The sequence below is a fragment of the Salvia splendens genome, chromosome 1 (assembly GCF_004379255.2).
Source record: "Salvia splendens isolate huo1 chromosome 1, SspV2, whole genome shotgun sequence".
In the NCBI taxonomy this organism is placed as follows: Eukaryota; Viridiplantae; Streptophyta; class Magnoliopsida; order Lamiales; family Lamiaceae; genus Salvia; species Salvia splendens.
The window spans coordinates 16487443-16506405 of record NC_056032.1 but is presented as its reverse complement, the minus strand read 5'-3'; the positions used below and the strand labels follow the sequence as shown (position 1 = coordinate 16506405).

The following is an 18963-nucleotide window of genomic DNA, read 5'->3' as shown; positions in this document are numbered from 1 at the left end:
TTATGGAGGAGTGGCAGTAGAAATAGAAGGAAGAATAGGGTTGAAAAACCGAGTCTTGCAGGAGTGCTTTTGGTAATTGATTCACACAATAATTGAAATTAAAGGCTGATGGGTGGTTATTTTTGGAGCAGATTGGAGAGTGGAGGAACGGTTAGGAGCATGAGAGAGGGAGTAAAAAGAGTAATTGATTTCACAAATAAATTGGGTTTGACTGATTTTGAATTGAAACATTATTTTGCTTTATGGGAGAGGAAAATCACGGTAGAGGTAGAAGAGATCTGAAATGGGACCCTCTATTTTCCTTGGAATTATTTTGTGCAGGATTTAATTTATTTGGCTCAAGACTCTTTGTATTTTATTTAAATTGTGTAGCCCACAATTTATATTTCACAAGATTGAACTTGTATTAATTATTTAATTTATTGTACCCAACATGAAATTGAGTGCAATAAATATTCCTAAAGAAAAGAAGTTATTAAAATTCAACTTGTGATTTCACCATCACAATTTCGAGCTCATAAAACAAACAAATTCACCAAGTACCCATAGTTCAAAAAGCCACGTCATGTAATCAATGAAATTGATTCAGAAAACGCATAGTCAAAACTCCAAATCAAAATAGGTCTCAAGCATTTCGAAAACCAAAATTCACTCGCTAAGTAATCCACGGACTTCACGACATTAAAAGCATTAAATGCAAAAAAAATTTAGGGTTCGAAAATTAGGTTCAAACATTAGGGCGTTACAAATTAGATCTAAAATCATACTATCAAAGTAAATTATAATATTTTTAATTTTTCTATCAAAATTATAAGAATACAAGTAAAAATATACAATGATGTCTAAGTGAAGAAGACTAAAGACGGCGAAGCCATGCTCCTGCCCTCCGATGGTGGAGGGCTAGTCGGTGTCTTCGAATTCGAAATTGAAAGAGACATCCTAGACCCAAATCAAGATACAAATAAAATTGGAACTGTCCATTCGCATCAAATTAGTCTAAACAAAAATATTGAACATATAGAGTTACATGCGAGCTCCTGATTTTTAGTATACATTTTTTAGAATTTTTACATTCATCCAAAATATTAATAAAACATACATTTACTTAGTTAATTAAGTAACGTGTTAAATTAATTTAATGATAGTATTAGAACGACTTGAAATTCGCACGGTGGTTGCATATCATGGATATAGAAAGCTAAACCCTAATAAATGAATAATTTGTGTGTATTTAATTTGCACTGCGTCTAAGAAAGAATGACTTGAGATTCGCACGGTAACTTGAAATTTGCACGGTACCATAGGTTTTGCAATCACCTTCCTTTTTATAACTATTCCTACTATTGCAAATCTTTATCTAATGAGGTCTTTTAATCTGCGATGGGGTCAAAATTAGGGATGTCAATGTAGCCCGCAACCCGTGGGCTGACCCGAATAGCCCGCCAAATTTATAGGGTTAGGGCTGGAAATTTCTAGCCCGATAAAATTAAAACCCGATTAGCCCGCACCCGATTAACCCGCGAGCCGTTAGGGCTAGACCCGAAAACCCGATGGGCTGGCCCGAAAACCCGATAAAATTTCTATTATTCTATTTTTTACTCATAATTCGACATTTTATTGATTAATTTTATAATATAGATAACTAAAAAAATAACTTTCAATTTTATATTAAATATACAAATTATATATTGAATTTTTATTAATATAATAATTGATAAATAAATTAAAAACTTCAAATTCACTTAAAAAAATATTTAAATTTCTACAACATGCATTAAAATTTCTCGAAATATCTCAAATATTAGTATTTGATCATGTTTATGATTGAGTTTGACCATATATCTCAAATGTATCATAATTAAATATTTTACATTTTATGAATATAACTAATTTTCATCGTTATTTATTGGATTGATTGCATGTAAATCTTATCGGTAGCAACCCGATTAACCCGCTGGGCTAGCCCGAAACCCGAGCTTTTAGGGTTAGGGTTGAACTTTTACAACCCGAAAAAATTCACAACCCGATTAGCCCGCACCCGATTGACCCGCAACCCGAGTATGGCCGGCCCGAAACCCGATGGGCCGACCCGATTGACATCCCTAGTCAAAATATAAGAGCACAATGCTTGAAGAGCCTCTCATCACTGGACATCCCCACGCCTGTGGCGGAGAGGTCAACAAGCCCGAAGGGAACAACGGATGCCTCCACATTCCATCAGCCACCGCTGATGTGGTTTATTCCAGGTATGTATTGCATTTATTAAAAATAGTAAAAGTAAAATAAGATATTTACTGATAAACGGTCGAAAAAGAAAAATGAGACATTCATACTAGGCATAGAGTCTATTTGATTAGATATGAAAAAGAAAAAAAATAGAACATTGGACCGTGGTGCCAAAGAAGGCGGATTTGAAATGGGCTAGCCATAAAGTACATACCCACTCTTGTCACGCTCTTCACCTCACCTATCAATTAATCCTTTAAATGTCGAAAATAAAATTAAAGTACAAATGTGAAAACTTACACTCTTGAATATTTAATTAGAAAATAAAAAAAGAGGTTGGGGTATTAATTAGAGAGAAAAAGTTATTAAAAATAAAAATGTGGCATCTTAGTTGGGACAAACTAAAAAGAAAAGTGTTGCATCTAAAGTGGGACAGAGAGAGTATTATAATTAATAGTTACTTATTAGTAGTATTATATTTGAAAATTACTATAATTTATAATTTTAAATTATCATTAAGACTGATTTGATAATTTATTAATTTATAATAAAATGATAATACTAATAATAATAATTGTCATTATTATTAGAATTATTAGTTATATTAAAAGAAAACAATAACAATTATTATTATTAGTAGTATTATCATTTAATTGTAAATTATCAAATCACGCTTAATGAAAATTTAAAATTATAAATTATACTTTTCAATTATAATTAAGTACTATGATTTATAATTTAAATTATATTAAAAAATAAATAAATTATTAATTTATAAATAATAATAATAATTGTGCTTCATTAAATACTTAAATTTGTATGAACCCAAAAACTGAGAAAAATAATACCTAGAAAAAGCTAGAAATCAGAATTCTAGAAAATCGTAGTAATATTTTCTTCATTGTTCAACATGCTGATTACTTTCTCAGTTTAACTAAAAATCCAATTATACATTGAATTCTAAAAATTTGAAGAATCATATTACTTTCCTTAATAATACCCTGACAAATAAATATAGTTGAGGGTGTGTTTTTTATTTGCGAAAAATGGAGCATGAGATTTGGTGGGATGGAGTTAGACGCGATGATTGGATCAAGCTATATGGAAGATAACCGAACCGAGTGGATCAGTTAACAAAGGTCGTTGCCATTTGATCAAGGCGTTCTCTCTCGTTCCACCGAAAGAAATATTTATAACTCCCAAACTTGCACTACTTTAACAGTAAAGCGGCAAGTACGGGGTCGATCCCACAGAGAAACCGATGCGTTGAGTGTGTGAGTAGTGAACAGGAGTCGACTGCTGCCACGCTTTGAGATGGGAGTTTAAAACTACTAGGTTACGCTAGACGGAATGTAAACTAACTACTGGATCAAGTAACTCATCATGCTGGAAATGGACTTAACTACCTAGGCTTGCTACGAAAACACAAAACACTTTTCCATTCATCATGATTAAACACTGGATCAGAGACTTTAAAGCTGGACTAAACTAGAACAGTAAACAAGATGACGAAAATAAAATAACTCCGATTTTTATACTCAATGCTTAAAACAGAACTGTGATCATGAAGAAAAACAAAAACAAGAACTATTCTTTAACTACGAAATAACGAAGAATTGAACTTAAGCAGCTAAAACTGGAAAGTAAGAAAGCAAATACAGCCGAGAAACTCTCGGTCGGAAACTTGAGGCGGCGCCAAACAGATATTGACTACCCTGTCGCGCTCCCTTAGGTCGCTCTCTTTCTAACTGACCATCTCTCTAACTAAGCTATCTTTGGAACTGGAAAACCAAACTAGAAACAAGGAAAAGAAAAACTAAACTAGAAGCTTAATTAGGATGGTGCATCCTCTATTTATAAGCTCGTCGCAACAATCTCCAGCTAGGGTAACGTCTTTGGCAGCGAATATTCGTCCTTGCTGGGATTGAGCGCCTCATCGATTGATACGTGCCCTTCTTCTAGAATGACGTCACTGCTCAATAACAGAATGATGATCGGCTTCGTCCTTGCGTCTTACGTATCAGCACGTGTCCCCTTCTAGAATGTCGTCCTTGATAACCGATTGATGATCGTCATCCAGCGCATCAGCCTCACGTGTCTTTCTTCTCGAACGAAGTGGTCCCCCGGCTAACTGCTTGATTACTCCCCTTGATCAACCCACCCGGTTTTTGGCCTTTTTCGCCTTCTGTACCAGCTTGATCAGCTTGGCCTTGTTGCCCTTGGTCAAGCGGCATTCATGCACAATTAACACTCGCTTTGCGCGATAAACTGATCAAGTAGCATATATTTTATCCCTAAACCGATGCATGAAATAGGCCTTATCAAGATTTCATCCATAACTTTCTCTTATAATATTGAAATAAATTTTTAATTTATATCACAATTCAAAATTTATTGAAGTAAAAGTATGGAATTTATGCATATCACTACACAGTTGCATGGCTATACTCTCTATCTACTAGTTAAAATCTTGATAATGGACAATACGAATTTTAAAAAGTATACGAATTTATGCATAACTTTCTCTCATACATTCATCCTCGTTCCGGAATTTTATCCATTTCACTATCATGTAGTATGAAATTGATATAAATCAAAAAATATAATAATATTTTCAACAAATTAACAAAGAATTTAGAGAAAATAATTAACAAGTAATAAAAAATATACTATCGATCATCAAAATTATAAAATATGCGTTAGCACTTGAATAAAACAAAGTAAATTGCGTTGCACTTTTAAGTTAAGGCCATTACTTGAACAAAAATATTATTTCAAGTTATTAAAATTCTCAAGTTTCTTACGCTAGAGAAGTTTGGCATAGAATAAAAACTCAGCTACCCTTTGAACAAATAAGATTAGATTGTCAATTACAACAGTAATACTATATAATCAACTCATTATCGTACATGCTTGTTCATTGTCTATGTAACCATGAATTTATTTAAATCTTGATATTTTACTTGAATTTGTATAGATCTATTAAGCAGAAAATCATTTTGATAAATACTGAAAGAGCTCTCTATATAGTTCACCTTATATTTTATGTTGGCAACATATATTGGAAATGCATCTACAATTTGCTGGACTTCATGGGCAGTTTATGATAGTTAGCTAATCTAACATTTTCCTGTGTAAACCACAATATTAGTCATTAGATCCAAAAATAAATCAAAGTAACTTATCCATTTTACGATCCTATAGCATAAAATTAATATAAATTAAAACCGATATAATAATATTTTCAATTAATTAACATAGAATTTAGAGAAAATAACTAATAAATAAAAATTATACCTTTAGATAACAAAAAGATAATGAGGCAAGGTGGCTACGGCCAAAGAGACTACTTTGATTCGAAGAATTTACAAGGTAAGATTGAAAAACTGTAGGAAAAGATTGAAGAAATCGAGTTGGAGAGAAAATGAAAAAAGTAAAATGAGAGAAGTGAGACAGTAGATCTTATCTGAATTGATATCCTCATTTTTCTGAGCACCTTGCAAGTGCTAGGAATTTTCCGTGCACATTCAGTCCGTCCGAGCACATTAAAGTTGTGCTCGGAAATATTTCAAGCACTTTTATGGTGCTCGCAAAACATTGGTGGAAAGTGAACACCGGTTTTTGTAACACGGCAATTAGTCTAGTAATTGAGAGAGAAATGAAAAGTCATTTAATTATTAAAGAGAAAAAGTGAACAAGTGATTGAATTGGTCGATCACATAGATATAAATTATAAAAAAAAGTCAATATAATTAAATACAAATTTTCATAAATACACAGAAATTAATTTTGTTTATGATCTGATTTTCATGTAAGACTCTAAATTTTAGTAGCACAGTATTAGAGAGGAAGCAAAATTTTTTAATTATGTTCATAACTTTAAAAGACAATTAATGCCAGAATTATAAATAAAAAGCAAAACAATCTTTATGTCATATTCAAAGGGTAATTATATGTTTCATACAAAATATTTTACCTTTGTTTCAATTTAGTACAAAAAATATTAAATTTACATATTTCATACAAAAAGTTTACTTAGTGTTACAAAATAATACATTTCGTTAAGTCCCTACTAACACCGTTATTTCCAATTACGTCATACATATAAAAAGTTTCATCAATATTTCAAATTTGTACAAAAAGTTTAAAATTAAAACTTTCCATTATTTATTTCAAACACAGTCATTTTTATTACTCACAAATATGAAAAACACGTAGAAAAAAAATCACCACTCTTCACCATCAAATTACCGAATTGCATTTTATTGTCGAAGCTTTCTCATGTAACAATAATGGAGAATACAACTAAAAAGATATTGAATCTTTTTATGAAAAATTAAATATTGACTTATTGACTGTTTGAAGCTCAAATTAGCCATTTTTTAAATATGAAATATGGACTTATTTTATATTGTGTTCTATAAAGAATACAATAAAAATAGAGTATATTGAGAGACGGGATTTTTTAGAGTGATTAATTGTATTAAATCTCTAATTAATTTTTTATTATGATGATAAGTTGGATAAATTATAAACTAACTAACGGTGTTTAAAATATTTAAAGGAATGTATTAATTTAAAACACTAATGTAACTTTTTGTATGAAATATGTAAACTTAATACTTTTTGTATTAAATTGAAACAAAGATAAAACATTTTGTATGAAACATGTAATTACCCCACATTCCGCCCTAGCTATTTAATACTCTCTCTGCCCCCAAAATGACAAAGTTGTATATGACACATATTTTAATGTGAAATTGATAAATTAAGAGAGAAATAGGAAAAAGTAAGAGAGAGGAAGAAAAATATAGTGAAAATAAGAAAAATATAGTGAAAATAATGTTAGTAGACTGTGGAATCCACATTATTAATAATGGTGTGTGTTTATTCAAAACTTTTTTTATTTAGAATTTATCTAATTTTAAGGGAATGGTCTAAAATTGAAAAACGAATCTATTTTTCTTAGGGAGAGAGAGGGAGTACACAATTGTCATCAAGTCAAAGCATATGTACCATAAATGATGATCGAATTCCCAGGAATGATAGTAAGAATTGCGAAGCGTTACTCGTCCAAGATTATATAAAACATCATCAACTTCAAGATTTTGTGTTCCTTTTCTATGACTTGATATTAAAATACTACAGCTACAGCATGTTTTTATATACGAGTATCTCCATCAAGGAAGAATAAATGAAAAGGATATATTATCTATTTATCTTTTCAAAAAAGTAAAATATATTCTTCTAAAAAGTAACACATTCCAAACTTAAAAAGGTATATAGAAAGGTAAATGATTTTTTAAAAATAAAATAATAGTATAAAATATATTAAAAAACATAAAGTGTAATATCTTCTCAAATACATTCCCCTTGGATAATAGTTTTTCATGAAAAGAAGACAAATATGATAGTTATAATATTTTACCTCTCCATTGATGGAGAGGTAAATATACCTATTCAAAACGGGAAATTTATAATAACTTCTCAAATATCTCCCCCTTAGAGAATGATTTTTCATGAAAATAAAATAAATATGATAGTTATATAACTTTACATCTCCATTTACTTCTACTCTTAGAGATGCTCTAAGAAAAGAGATTTGAGTATCCGATCGACTCCAGTATAAAATGGGAAACTATATAATAAATTTATACTCTAATATGCGGATTTGCATGTTCGATAGTTTATTTTTATATCATAAATATAGACAGTTTAATTTACATTATGAATGTAAACATATTATAATTATATATAGTTTATTTTACATAATAGACAATTTATGTTCATAATTAATAACAAAACTAAGCAATCTTATAATGCAAAATCGCATATAGCAATTTGTGGAAATTCATCTACAACATCCACTAATCTGAATTGCATTGTAGTGTTCTCAATTTTTGCATGTTAGGTACCATGTGGCAACATAGGATTAGAAATATGTTGTCACTTTAAGGATGGATGCACCCTAATATCCAGTGAGGACTTTTTTTTAATGAGAACTTTGAGAACTAAAAATCATATCAGTTCTCTAATACGTTAATATTAGTTGCATTACAAAATATATTAGTTATTGATATTGAGTCAGAAACTGATATAGAGTCGTTAACTAATATTCAAGAATCAACGAACTGATATTGAGTAAAAATCTGATATATTTTGTGATGTCAACTGATATAAATATATTTACGAATAACTAATATAGTTATATTTGCGAATAACTGATATAAATATATTTACGAATAGATATAGTTATAGGCTATAACTTTAAAAAAGTTTTGTAATGATCCATCTCTTATATTTTCTATAGTTAGAAAAGTAATAGTGGCACTCACTCTTGAAATATAAAGAAGCACAAATAGCAAATTATGAAGTAAGACCATAGATAATTAATTGAAGTATAAATGTTACTCACGAAATTAGTTAGAGATACTACTAGTTACAGTACATCACAACAGATTTTATGCCATGAACAACATAAGTAAATGCAATTTATTGATACACAATGAGAAATTCACCAACTACAATCAATTTTTAACTAAAATTCCAATAGAAGTCCCGTGATAAATTATTTTATCTTGGTCGCCTAGGGCAGAATAAATTATTTTATTCTTTTACAAAGAGATTTAATAATGCTTCTTCATGTGTGGACACGAACCTCTTACCTATTGGTTAAAGATGAAACGTTGAGTTGCGCTTTATTGTCTCCTTTCGTATCTTATTACATTTCTCACTTTGATCCCGCATGAGTTTAAGAAATATATAAAAAAAAGTAGTAAATAATAAAAGTACTCCCTTCGTCCATCAATACAAAGACAGATTTGACTGAACACAAGTTTTAAAAAATGTAGTACAAAGTGAATTAAAAATGTTAATGGAAGGTATGTCCTACTTTTATATATTAATTTTATAATGAAATATGAGTTGGATAAAGTTAGTGGAATATGGGGTTCATTGCCAAAAATTATAAAAAGTAAATGGACTTTTATTAGTGTACGGACGAAAATAGCAAAATGAGATATTTATTGATGGACGGAGGGAAATAGTTGAATGTGAAGCTTATTTTCATATACTATTAGTAATATTTATAATTTTATTATAAAATTAAAATTAAAAATTAATAAAATATGAAATTTATTATTGCATACAATAAAACCAAAACAAGACGATTGAAAATGAAACATTCTAAAATAATAAAGTTAGAACATGAAGGACAGACATAAGTAGTACTCCACTACTATAGTGAGGAACTCGAAATTAGATTAATACGACTGGCGTCATTATATATACTCCCTCTTTCCCCTCAATTTAACTTGCGTCATTATACTCCCTCTTTCCCCTCTATTTAACGACTTTGGATATAGTATAAATTTTAATTTGGATATAATATAAATTTTAATTTGAAGTTGGTAAAGTAATAAAAATATAAAGAACAAATTATTGAAGTATTATTATTAGAAATTAACCCATTTTATAATAGAGAAAAAATTATTAAAAATGAAAATGGACTAATTTTACTGTACTATACAAACCATTAAGTAATAAAAGAAGACTGTTATTTGGGGATGAATAGATGTCAACTGAAGCTGCTCTGATTACTAAACTAGGGCGGTTTTGTCTTATTTGAGACAAAAATAGTGGGGACTATAACAAATGTCTATGGAAATAATTGTTTTTTTTAAATTGTGGAACAGTAATGTATAAACAAGGGACCGCTAGAAGAATTACTGATCTGTAGTTCCCTTTTTTGTGTCAACGCTCAATTTATCTGTGAAGCGGCATTAAATTAAAATTTAAAACCCAGCCTAACAAACTTGTAGCAAGCATGCATGATACAATAAAAACTTGATGGAAAATTTGATAATTAACTGTTTTGCAATGTATGACATGACAAATTAAGCATATATATATGCACGTATGAAAATTCAAAAGAAAATTATTTGCTGTCAGCTGTCACACTTGACACTACAATATGTGAAAATACCGGATTACATTCATTCAACTGAAAAATATATTCCCTCCTTCCGCAAATATGAGTTCAGTTTTATCATTTTAGTTCGTCCGTAGATAGAAATCACAGTTCATTATTACTATAAATGATAAGAGACCACATATTCCACTAACTCATTTCACTCACATATTATTTAAAACTATATATAAGTGGAACTCATATTTCACTAACTTTCTTCCAGTCACTTTTTTTAACATTTCCTAAAACCCGTGTCGAAAAGAAATGAGACTTCTATTCACGAACGAAGGGAGTCACAATATCTTAAATTAAGTGAACCGTATCCATTTACAAATATTTGTTCCAAAAACTACTCCATCTATCTTTAAAAATTTGTCACTTATTTCCATTTTCATCCGTCCCTATAAATTTGTCACTTTTCCCACTCACATTTTATTACTCCCTCCATACCAAGGAAAATGACTCATTCCTTAGGCGACAAGAGATTTTATGCAGCTTTATTTTATGTGTTAATTGGAGAGAGTAAAGTAAGAGAAATGGAATACAGTAGAGATAAAAGATGTTTCCAATTTTAGTAATGACTCATCTTAGTTGGGACAAACCAGAAAGGAAAGTGCACTACAAAAAACATATTTTGAGACGCAATTACTTGCGTTGTAAATTTTTTTAAAAATAACAACAATTAAGGATGCAAAAGAAAGCATCCTTAAATTAATGATAAATTAACATGATCTTTTATTTTTTTAGGACACTTTTGTTTGTGTTCTCTAATTTTAATTGAAACACCGACAATAAGGATGTTTTTTGAAGCGTTGATGGTATATTTAGAAACACAAATTAGCGTACTTGAATGCATTAAGTGGGTCATTTTTAATGGCACAAAAGAAGTATAAGACTAATTGTAGAGGTGGGTCATTTTTAATTGTACAAAGGAAGTATAAAACTAATATACTCCCTCCGTCCCACAATAATTGTCACTCTTTTTCCTTTCGGTCCGTCCTATAATAATTGTCACACTTCATTTTTAACATAAATGTTAAATAGGTCTCACATTCCACTAACTCACTTCACTCACATTTTATTATAAAATCAATATAAAAAAATAAGTCCCACATCCACTAACTTTTTCAGCCAACTTTTCTTTACATTTCTTAAAACACGTGTCCACAATAAGAGTGGTAATTATTGACAGACGAAGAGGGTATAAAAGTAGAATTCACCCGCCACTAACTTTTTCAACCCACTTTCTAATATTATTTCTTAAAACTCTGCAAAAGTTAAATAGTGATAACTTATTAGTTATGGAGTGAGCACTTAACTTATGTTAACTTCATCCCATATATAGTATCATTTCCAATTGAAAAAATTTTAAAAAAAATTGCATGTCCAAATACTCGAATGTATCTTCGGGATAGAGCAAGCAGGGTCGTATAAATATTTAGAAATCGGTAGAAAATAGAAAACATATTTAAGAACATGAGCACCGCCCTCTTCAACCATTTACAGTGGAAGCCCTTTGAACAGAAGCATAAACACACCCAGTCTTCTCAATTGGGTAAACACAGAACGAGGCAAACCCTCTCTCTCTCTCTCAAAAATTTCTTTAATTTTAATTTCCCACCTCTCTCGGCGTCCACTCACCATGAGCGGTGCTGCAATTTCAGACCCTAATCAGCACCCTCCCCAAGACGATCACACCAACATCAACACCTCCTCCAAAAAGGGCAAGGGCAAGGGCAAGGGCGGCCCCGACAACGCCAAGTTCCGCTACCGCGGCGTCCGCCAGCGCAGCTGGGGGAAGTGGGTGGCGGAGATCCGCGAGCCGCGCAAACGCACCCGCCGCTGGCTCGGCACCTTCGCCACCGCCGAGGACGCCGCCCGCGCCTACGACCGCGCCGCCGTCATCCTCTATGGCTCCCGCGCGCAGCTCAATCTCCAGCCCTCCGCCGCCGCCGGCACCGGCGCCGCCTCCTCCTCGCAGTCGTCGTCGCGGAGCAGCTCCTCCTCCTCCTCCGGGCAGACGCTCCGCCCTCTCCTGCCGCGGCCGTCCGGCTTCGGCCTCACTTATCCCTTGCCCAATTACGTGCAGTACGGGTTGTACCCTAGCGTACAATACCCTAACATTTTGCCCCAATTAGCTCCGCAGCAGCCGTACGGAATTCCTGATTTGGGGATTTCTGAATCGAATTCCCAAATTAGGGTTAGTTCCGATACAATTACAAACCCTTCCTTTCCAAACCCTAACAATCACGATTGCCAAAATATGCAACAAAATCAGAATCAAAATCAGAATACAATTAATTATGACGAGATCAACTCGCTCGTATGCTCGACCGGTTCGCTGCTGTCGGAGCCTGCGCCGGTGCCAGCACTATCGGATCCGACGGCGGTGCTGAACGGATACGAGGCCTCGCCGTCGTGGCCGATGATGGCGCAGGAGGAGTATCCAGCGATGAGCATTTGGGATTACGGCGATCCCTTCTTCTTCGATAGTATCTGAAAATTAGGGTTTTGGACATTGCATGCAAAGAGTGTTAGTGTTACATGATTGAGGTGAGGTGGTGAAGATTTGGAAGATATATATGATTGTATGTATATGAGGTAAGTTGCATGGAGGGATGAATTCTTGATTTTCCTGCATTTTATGTGTGTTTTAGGATTTGGAGGAGGGGAATATGTTTCAGAATTATGTCTTCAATTCTTGATTTATTGTTCCTTTTTCTTTGTTTTATTAGGGTATCATGTTATATAATGTGTAATTAAACAGATTCTGTTATAGAGTAACTTTTATGTTGTCGCAATTTCAATATTAAGCCTGTCATATGTTTCTTTACCATATGCAATCTGATGGATATGACAATTTCTTGTAGTAGGGAATTAGGCTTCTTTAAAGAATAATACATGTAGAAATTCACTGATATTAAAAATTAGGCTTCTTGGAAAAATATACTTTCTCTATCCCAAGATAAGTGACTCACACTCATTTTTCTCTCTACCCCAGAATAAGGGAACCATTTCCGTTTTTGGCATTCTCTCTTACTTTTTCTCTCTACTCCAGGATAAGTGAGCCATTTCTTTTTTTGACATTCTCACTCTTACTTTTTCTCTCTACTTTATTAACTCTCTTACTTTATTCAGTTTCCACTTTACTAATAAAACTTCATTTTCTTAAATTTCATGCGAAAAGTTTTGGCTCACTTATTTTGGGACCGTGGGAGTATCAAATAATCGAGATCATTAATTATTGCTTTGGGACTGTGGGAGTATCAAATAATCGAGATCATTAATTATTGCAATAGTGGTTAGTGTAGTGAGCTTCATTTAGATTTTATGAATCATCTTACACAAAGTTATCCACAATGCATCACGTGTAATGATGGAATTAATAAAGAACGGTCGTGTAAGCTTGAATAGCAAGAACACTTGACTTTTTAAATTCTTGAGTTTTCCAACTGTGCATTCTTTGATTTTTAATGTGTTTAATTATATGACCAAATGGGAGCTCCTAATTGCTGATGAGATCTAGGGATTTGGATCCCCTTGCTGTGGTTGATAGCGTCGCAGGGGTGCTTTTCGACCCATGTTAATATTTTATTTGAAAATAATAATATTAAAGTATTAATATTTTTTATTATAAAAATTTTGATGTGTGTGTGCTTAATAGCACAGCCCCGGCTGTGCACAGCAGGGGGTGAATCCCACCCCGAGATCTAGCTAGTTTCGGAAGTTGATACGCTTAGACAACAAATTCTCTTACTTGTTCACTGATTGTAGTTTCACTTATGTATATAAAAAAAATGAGTGATGCTAAATGGCCATAATGTGGCCGGCCATAAAAAATTAATTTAGTCTATTTACATGTATAAAAAAATTAGAATTATCGATATAAACTTATATGTGTGTGAATGTACTTGTGAGTTGATACTTATCTTTGAATTCCATTACGTAAAACACATTAATATCACGAATTAGTGTATACGTTGAGAAACAATCAAGAAATGACAGTAGTAATAAGTTGAGCAAAAACTACAAAAGAGTAACACTAACATGTTGAGCAACAAATAATGAAGATGATATAAAAGTAAAATCAAGTTGTATTAAACCAAAAATTCAAAAAAAATCAATTTTTTATGTTATTTAATTAATTTATGGCCGGCCATAATGTGGCCGTATAGCTTTATTCAAAAAAAATTGTATATAAGAGCATCTCCAAGGAGTAGGTATATAGAAAAGGTATATCATATATTTACCTTCTTAAATTGTGAAATATACATTTTTAAAAAGTTACATATTCCAAAGGAAAAAGGTATATACAAAGATAAATTATTTTTTTAAAAATAAAATAATAGTATAAAATGTATTAGAAAATATAAAGTGTAGTACCTTCTCATATACCTTTCCCTTGATTGTTATAAGATTTTACCTCTCTATTGATGGGGAGATAAATATACCTCTTCAAAATGAGAAAATGTATAATACCTTCTCAAATACCTCTCCCCTTGGAGAATGATTTTTCATGAAAAAAGATAAATATGGTAGTTATATTAGTTTAACTCTCCATTTAACTTTTTCCTTGGAGATGCTCTAAGCTAGTTACATTTTATAGCTATAAGTAGGGCTGGGGAAACATATCGAAATACCGAAATACCGACCTTATCATACAGAAAAAATATCGAAAATACCGAATTTTTAATATACTGTGATTTTCGGTACGGTATGATACCTTACCGAAAGATTTCGGTAAGGTAACGGTATGAATTTTCATATACCGCGGTTTACCGCTTTATACCGAAATTCGGTATATACCGTAAATTAAGGTATATACCATAAAATATAAATATAATTATATATAAAATATAATTTATATTTTTTTAAATAATAAATTTTATTGTGAAATATAAATATAATTATGAATAAAATATATTTAATATATATATTTTTAATTATAAAATATAAATAATATTCTAAAAACTCAAATTATTTATTTTCATTGATCTTGAAAGTATGGTATACCGCAAACGTACGGTATACCGAACTTTGGTACGGTATATCAAAAATGAGGTACGACATCGGTATGGAAATTGGTCATACCGAAAATAAGGTATACCGAAGTTCGGTATGCCGAAAATTTTGATAAGGTAAAGGTATGATTTTTTCAAATACCGAATTTACGGTAAGGTATACAGTATGGTGGTTTCGGTAAGGTATACCGTACCTACCCACCCCTAGCTATAAGCTAGCTATTCTCGGATACTAAATCGTATTAATATATGTTTGAAGGAAGATGCACGCTTAGACTATAATTAAGTTAATTATGTATGGTAATTTTCGTAATTTTTGGTATGTCTATATTAAACATAATTATTACTGTGTCAATAAAATTATCTCTAAAAAAAGTGTGTTTTGCAAGCACCTAAGTGATCATAAATAACCAAATATGCTCTCCATTAGCCTCGTCGCAAATAATTACTAGGCACTAGCACCTGCTAAACACATATGTCTAGGATGAAAAAATGAATTTTATATTTAAATACAATAAATAACATCTTATAAATATACAAATAGAACACATTATGACAAAACACTCCTTCTTACTGACTGAAAAATAAATAAAGAGTTTTTACCATAAACAAGCAATCGAAAGATGTGATACGACAAAACTCACACAACTCTTACTTGTCAAACCTACATTAGCTCCTGTACACTTAGGTGGTGTTTAATTAATAGAGAAAATAGTAGCAAGGTATAATCTATGATTAAGTTGTGAGATTATTTAGTAGGAGAGGGTTGACTACGACTAATTATCACACGACTTTTCATCAAGAATTAATTCATGAGATTCAATCTCATGAACCAAACATAATACAAATTTAATTATGGAATATAATCTTACAAACCGAATACCCTTAAGAGATTACTTAATTAGTAAAATAAAAGCGAGTCAGATATAAGTCTTTGTAGTCTCCCCTTCTCCACCTGACAGGGTGGAACTTCAAGCACAACTCTTACCCAATCTTGTATTAAGCTGTGGCATTAGCCTTATGTTGTTCAAGCGCTCATTCTTCCTTTTTAACCCCTTTTCACCTATTTCTTAACATATACTCATTAAAGCACCAAATAATATGAAATTGATTGAAAGCCTAACAATCAAGCTATAAATCCCAATAATAAGCACGTCAATAAATTCTAATTTCTACTACAAAATATGACTTTATTAGTTAATGAACAAGAAATCCTAAAGTGAGTTTTTTCTACTGCTTTTTTTTTTTCAAAGTCAAAACCTTACTTATATGTTTTCCTTAGTTTTATAATAGTATTATACTCTCTTCATCTTATTATAAATGATTGATTTTTCATTTTTTTTCTCATTTCTTGATTTCTATTTTTAGCTAAACATAAAACATTTACTTTCTCTTACTTCACTCTCTTTTCATTTCTCTATTTTATTCTCTTCACTTAACTCAATAAATACCATTTTCTTAAATCTCGTACCGAAAAGAAATCCATGACTTGTAGTGGAGCGAGGGAGTACTAACTTACTACTCTCATTGTACAATTTTCATTGAAAATGAAACGTTTTCCTATTTGGATTGACCCATTAAAAATGAAACGTTTCCTAAATTGGAAACAACACCATCTCTACTTTTTTCTTCTCTCACTTTATTGTCTCTACACTCAACTCACAAAACAACAATATATAAATCTTGTGCAGAAAATCAAATATTTCATATTTAGTGAGACGGAAGGAATATTATTTTAGTCTTAATAGTACAACCTTCGTTCTCAAAAAAATAGAAACTTCTTTTTGGTCTGTTCCCTAAAAATAGAAATTTTCTACTTAAAAAAATTTCTTTCTCTCTAAGGCCATCCCCAACCATTTACTCAAACTCATTTTTGGGTATATGTTAACACCAAAAGTAATTTTATTCCAATCATTTATACTAAGCTCAAATCCAAAAGAATATTCCGTATCCATCTACTTTTTATACCTTTTTAATTACACCTACATACTTATTTAAATTTTACATTAATCTCACAACATTATATCAATAATTTAAATCAAATAGTTAAATAAATTTTCTTATTATATACATATAGTACTTTATACTCCCTCCGTCCCCAAAGAATATGCACTTTGGGTTCGACATGGGTTTTAATGTAAAATTGGTAAAGTAAGAGAGAGGTAGAGAGGAAAATTAATTAAAGTATTGTTAGTGGAGAATGAGTCTCATCTCATTAGAGAGAAAAGACTTTCAAAAATTAGAAAGTGCATATTCTTGTAGGACGAACTAAAAAGTAAATAATGCATATTCTTGTGGGGCGGGGGAGTATCAAAAAAATTACACTAACTTGAAAATTAATATACACTTCACATGATATATGATAAAATTAAAATATAAATAAAAATATATTTAAAAATTTCACATTTACAAAAAAAAATACCACAATACGCATATAAAATTTTAAAAAAAAATCAACTCAGAATTTATGTTTGTTCCCACAACTGATCAACTAGTGCAAGTCTAGAGGAACAGTTTATTTCTAATTGCGTCATATCAAGTCAAATACTTTTGAAATCGACATCTTCATCTGTTATTGTACTTTGTTTTTCCTGTTTTAATTCACTTTATTAAATAATAATGGACTGATTTGCAACATCTCATAAATTTTTGCAGTAACACCATATTTGGTGTAAATCCGTAGATAACACTAAAAATAAATTTGAGTTTGTTGTATGATTGAAGATGATTTTTACACCAAAAATGGGTTTTGGTGTATGGTTGGAGATGATTTTTACATCAAAAATGGGTTTTGGTGTATGGTTGGAGTTGGTTTAATGAGGTGAGTCTCATTTTCTACTAACACACTTTTCTTTTTCCACAATTTTGCATAAAATTCATATCATTTCAAAAGTTCTTATTCTTAGAGCATCCACAGTAAGGGCGGCGCGCCGGCCGCCCCGGAATTGCCGCCGCCCCGGCTGTCTATTGTAGGAAAAGCGTCCGCCCGACGCGGACGATTGGGAGGGGGGCGGAAGCTCCATCGGCGAGCAGGCGGCTAGGACACGCCGGTGCGTCCGCCCCGGCGCGACGGTGGCCGGATTTCCTTTTTTTCGTTTTCTTTTGATTTTTTGAGAGAATGCAACAAATTGCAGTGAAGAAGAAGATGGGTTGATGAAGAAGACGAAGGAGATGGATTTTTTTATTTTTGATTTTATTTTTTTATTTCTTTTTTTAGTTTTCTGTTTTTTTTGGGTTTTGACTTAAAAAAGGAGCTGGGTTAATTCAATTAAAATTTTTATTCTAATTGAATTAAAATATATAAAAAATAAAATAAAGTGAAATGAGGCTAAAAAAAGTGTCCACTATTGCTGCGGACACTTTTTTTTGTGGGCGCGGACAAATACGAAGTGGCTGTGGACAGTGGCGGATTCAGGATTTTTAATTCGGGGGTACGACTTTTACATTGATTTAGAGCATTAAAATTCGATCGATCATTTTCTTTTATTTTATTAGTAGTGAATATCTTATATCAATATTTTTATTAATTGTGAATGAATAATATATACACAAAATGAAATATATATATATATATATACATAAAAGTATAATAACTAGAAAATAGATAGAAACATAATAGCGCAATGAAATTGAAAAAAAAACAAAATGGAGCAAAATATATAGTACTAATATTACAAATAGCAAAGCATAAAAACAAAAGGAGCAAAGTTGAAAATAAAATACCACCCCCGCTGAGAATCGAACTTG

General features: G+C 31.6%; 1 protein-coding gene across 1 annotated transcript; it reads left to right on the top strand.

Annotated features, from left to right (window-relative positions):
- The first annotated feature begins 11837 nt into the window (after positions 1 to 11837).
- LOC121809949 (ethylene-responsive transcription factor ABI4-like) lies at positions 11838 to 12695 on the top strand. Its single transcript, XM_042210803.1, has one exon. The coding sequence runs from the start codon at positions 11838 to 11840 to the stop codon at positions 12693 to 12695; it is 858 nt and encodes a 285-aa protein (XP_042066737.1).
- The last annotated feature ends 6268 nt before the right edge of the window (positions 12696 to 18963 follow it).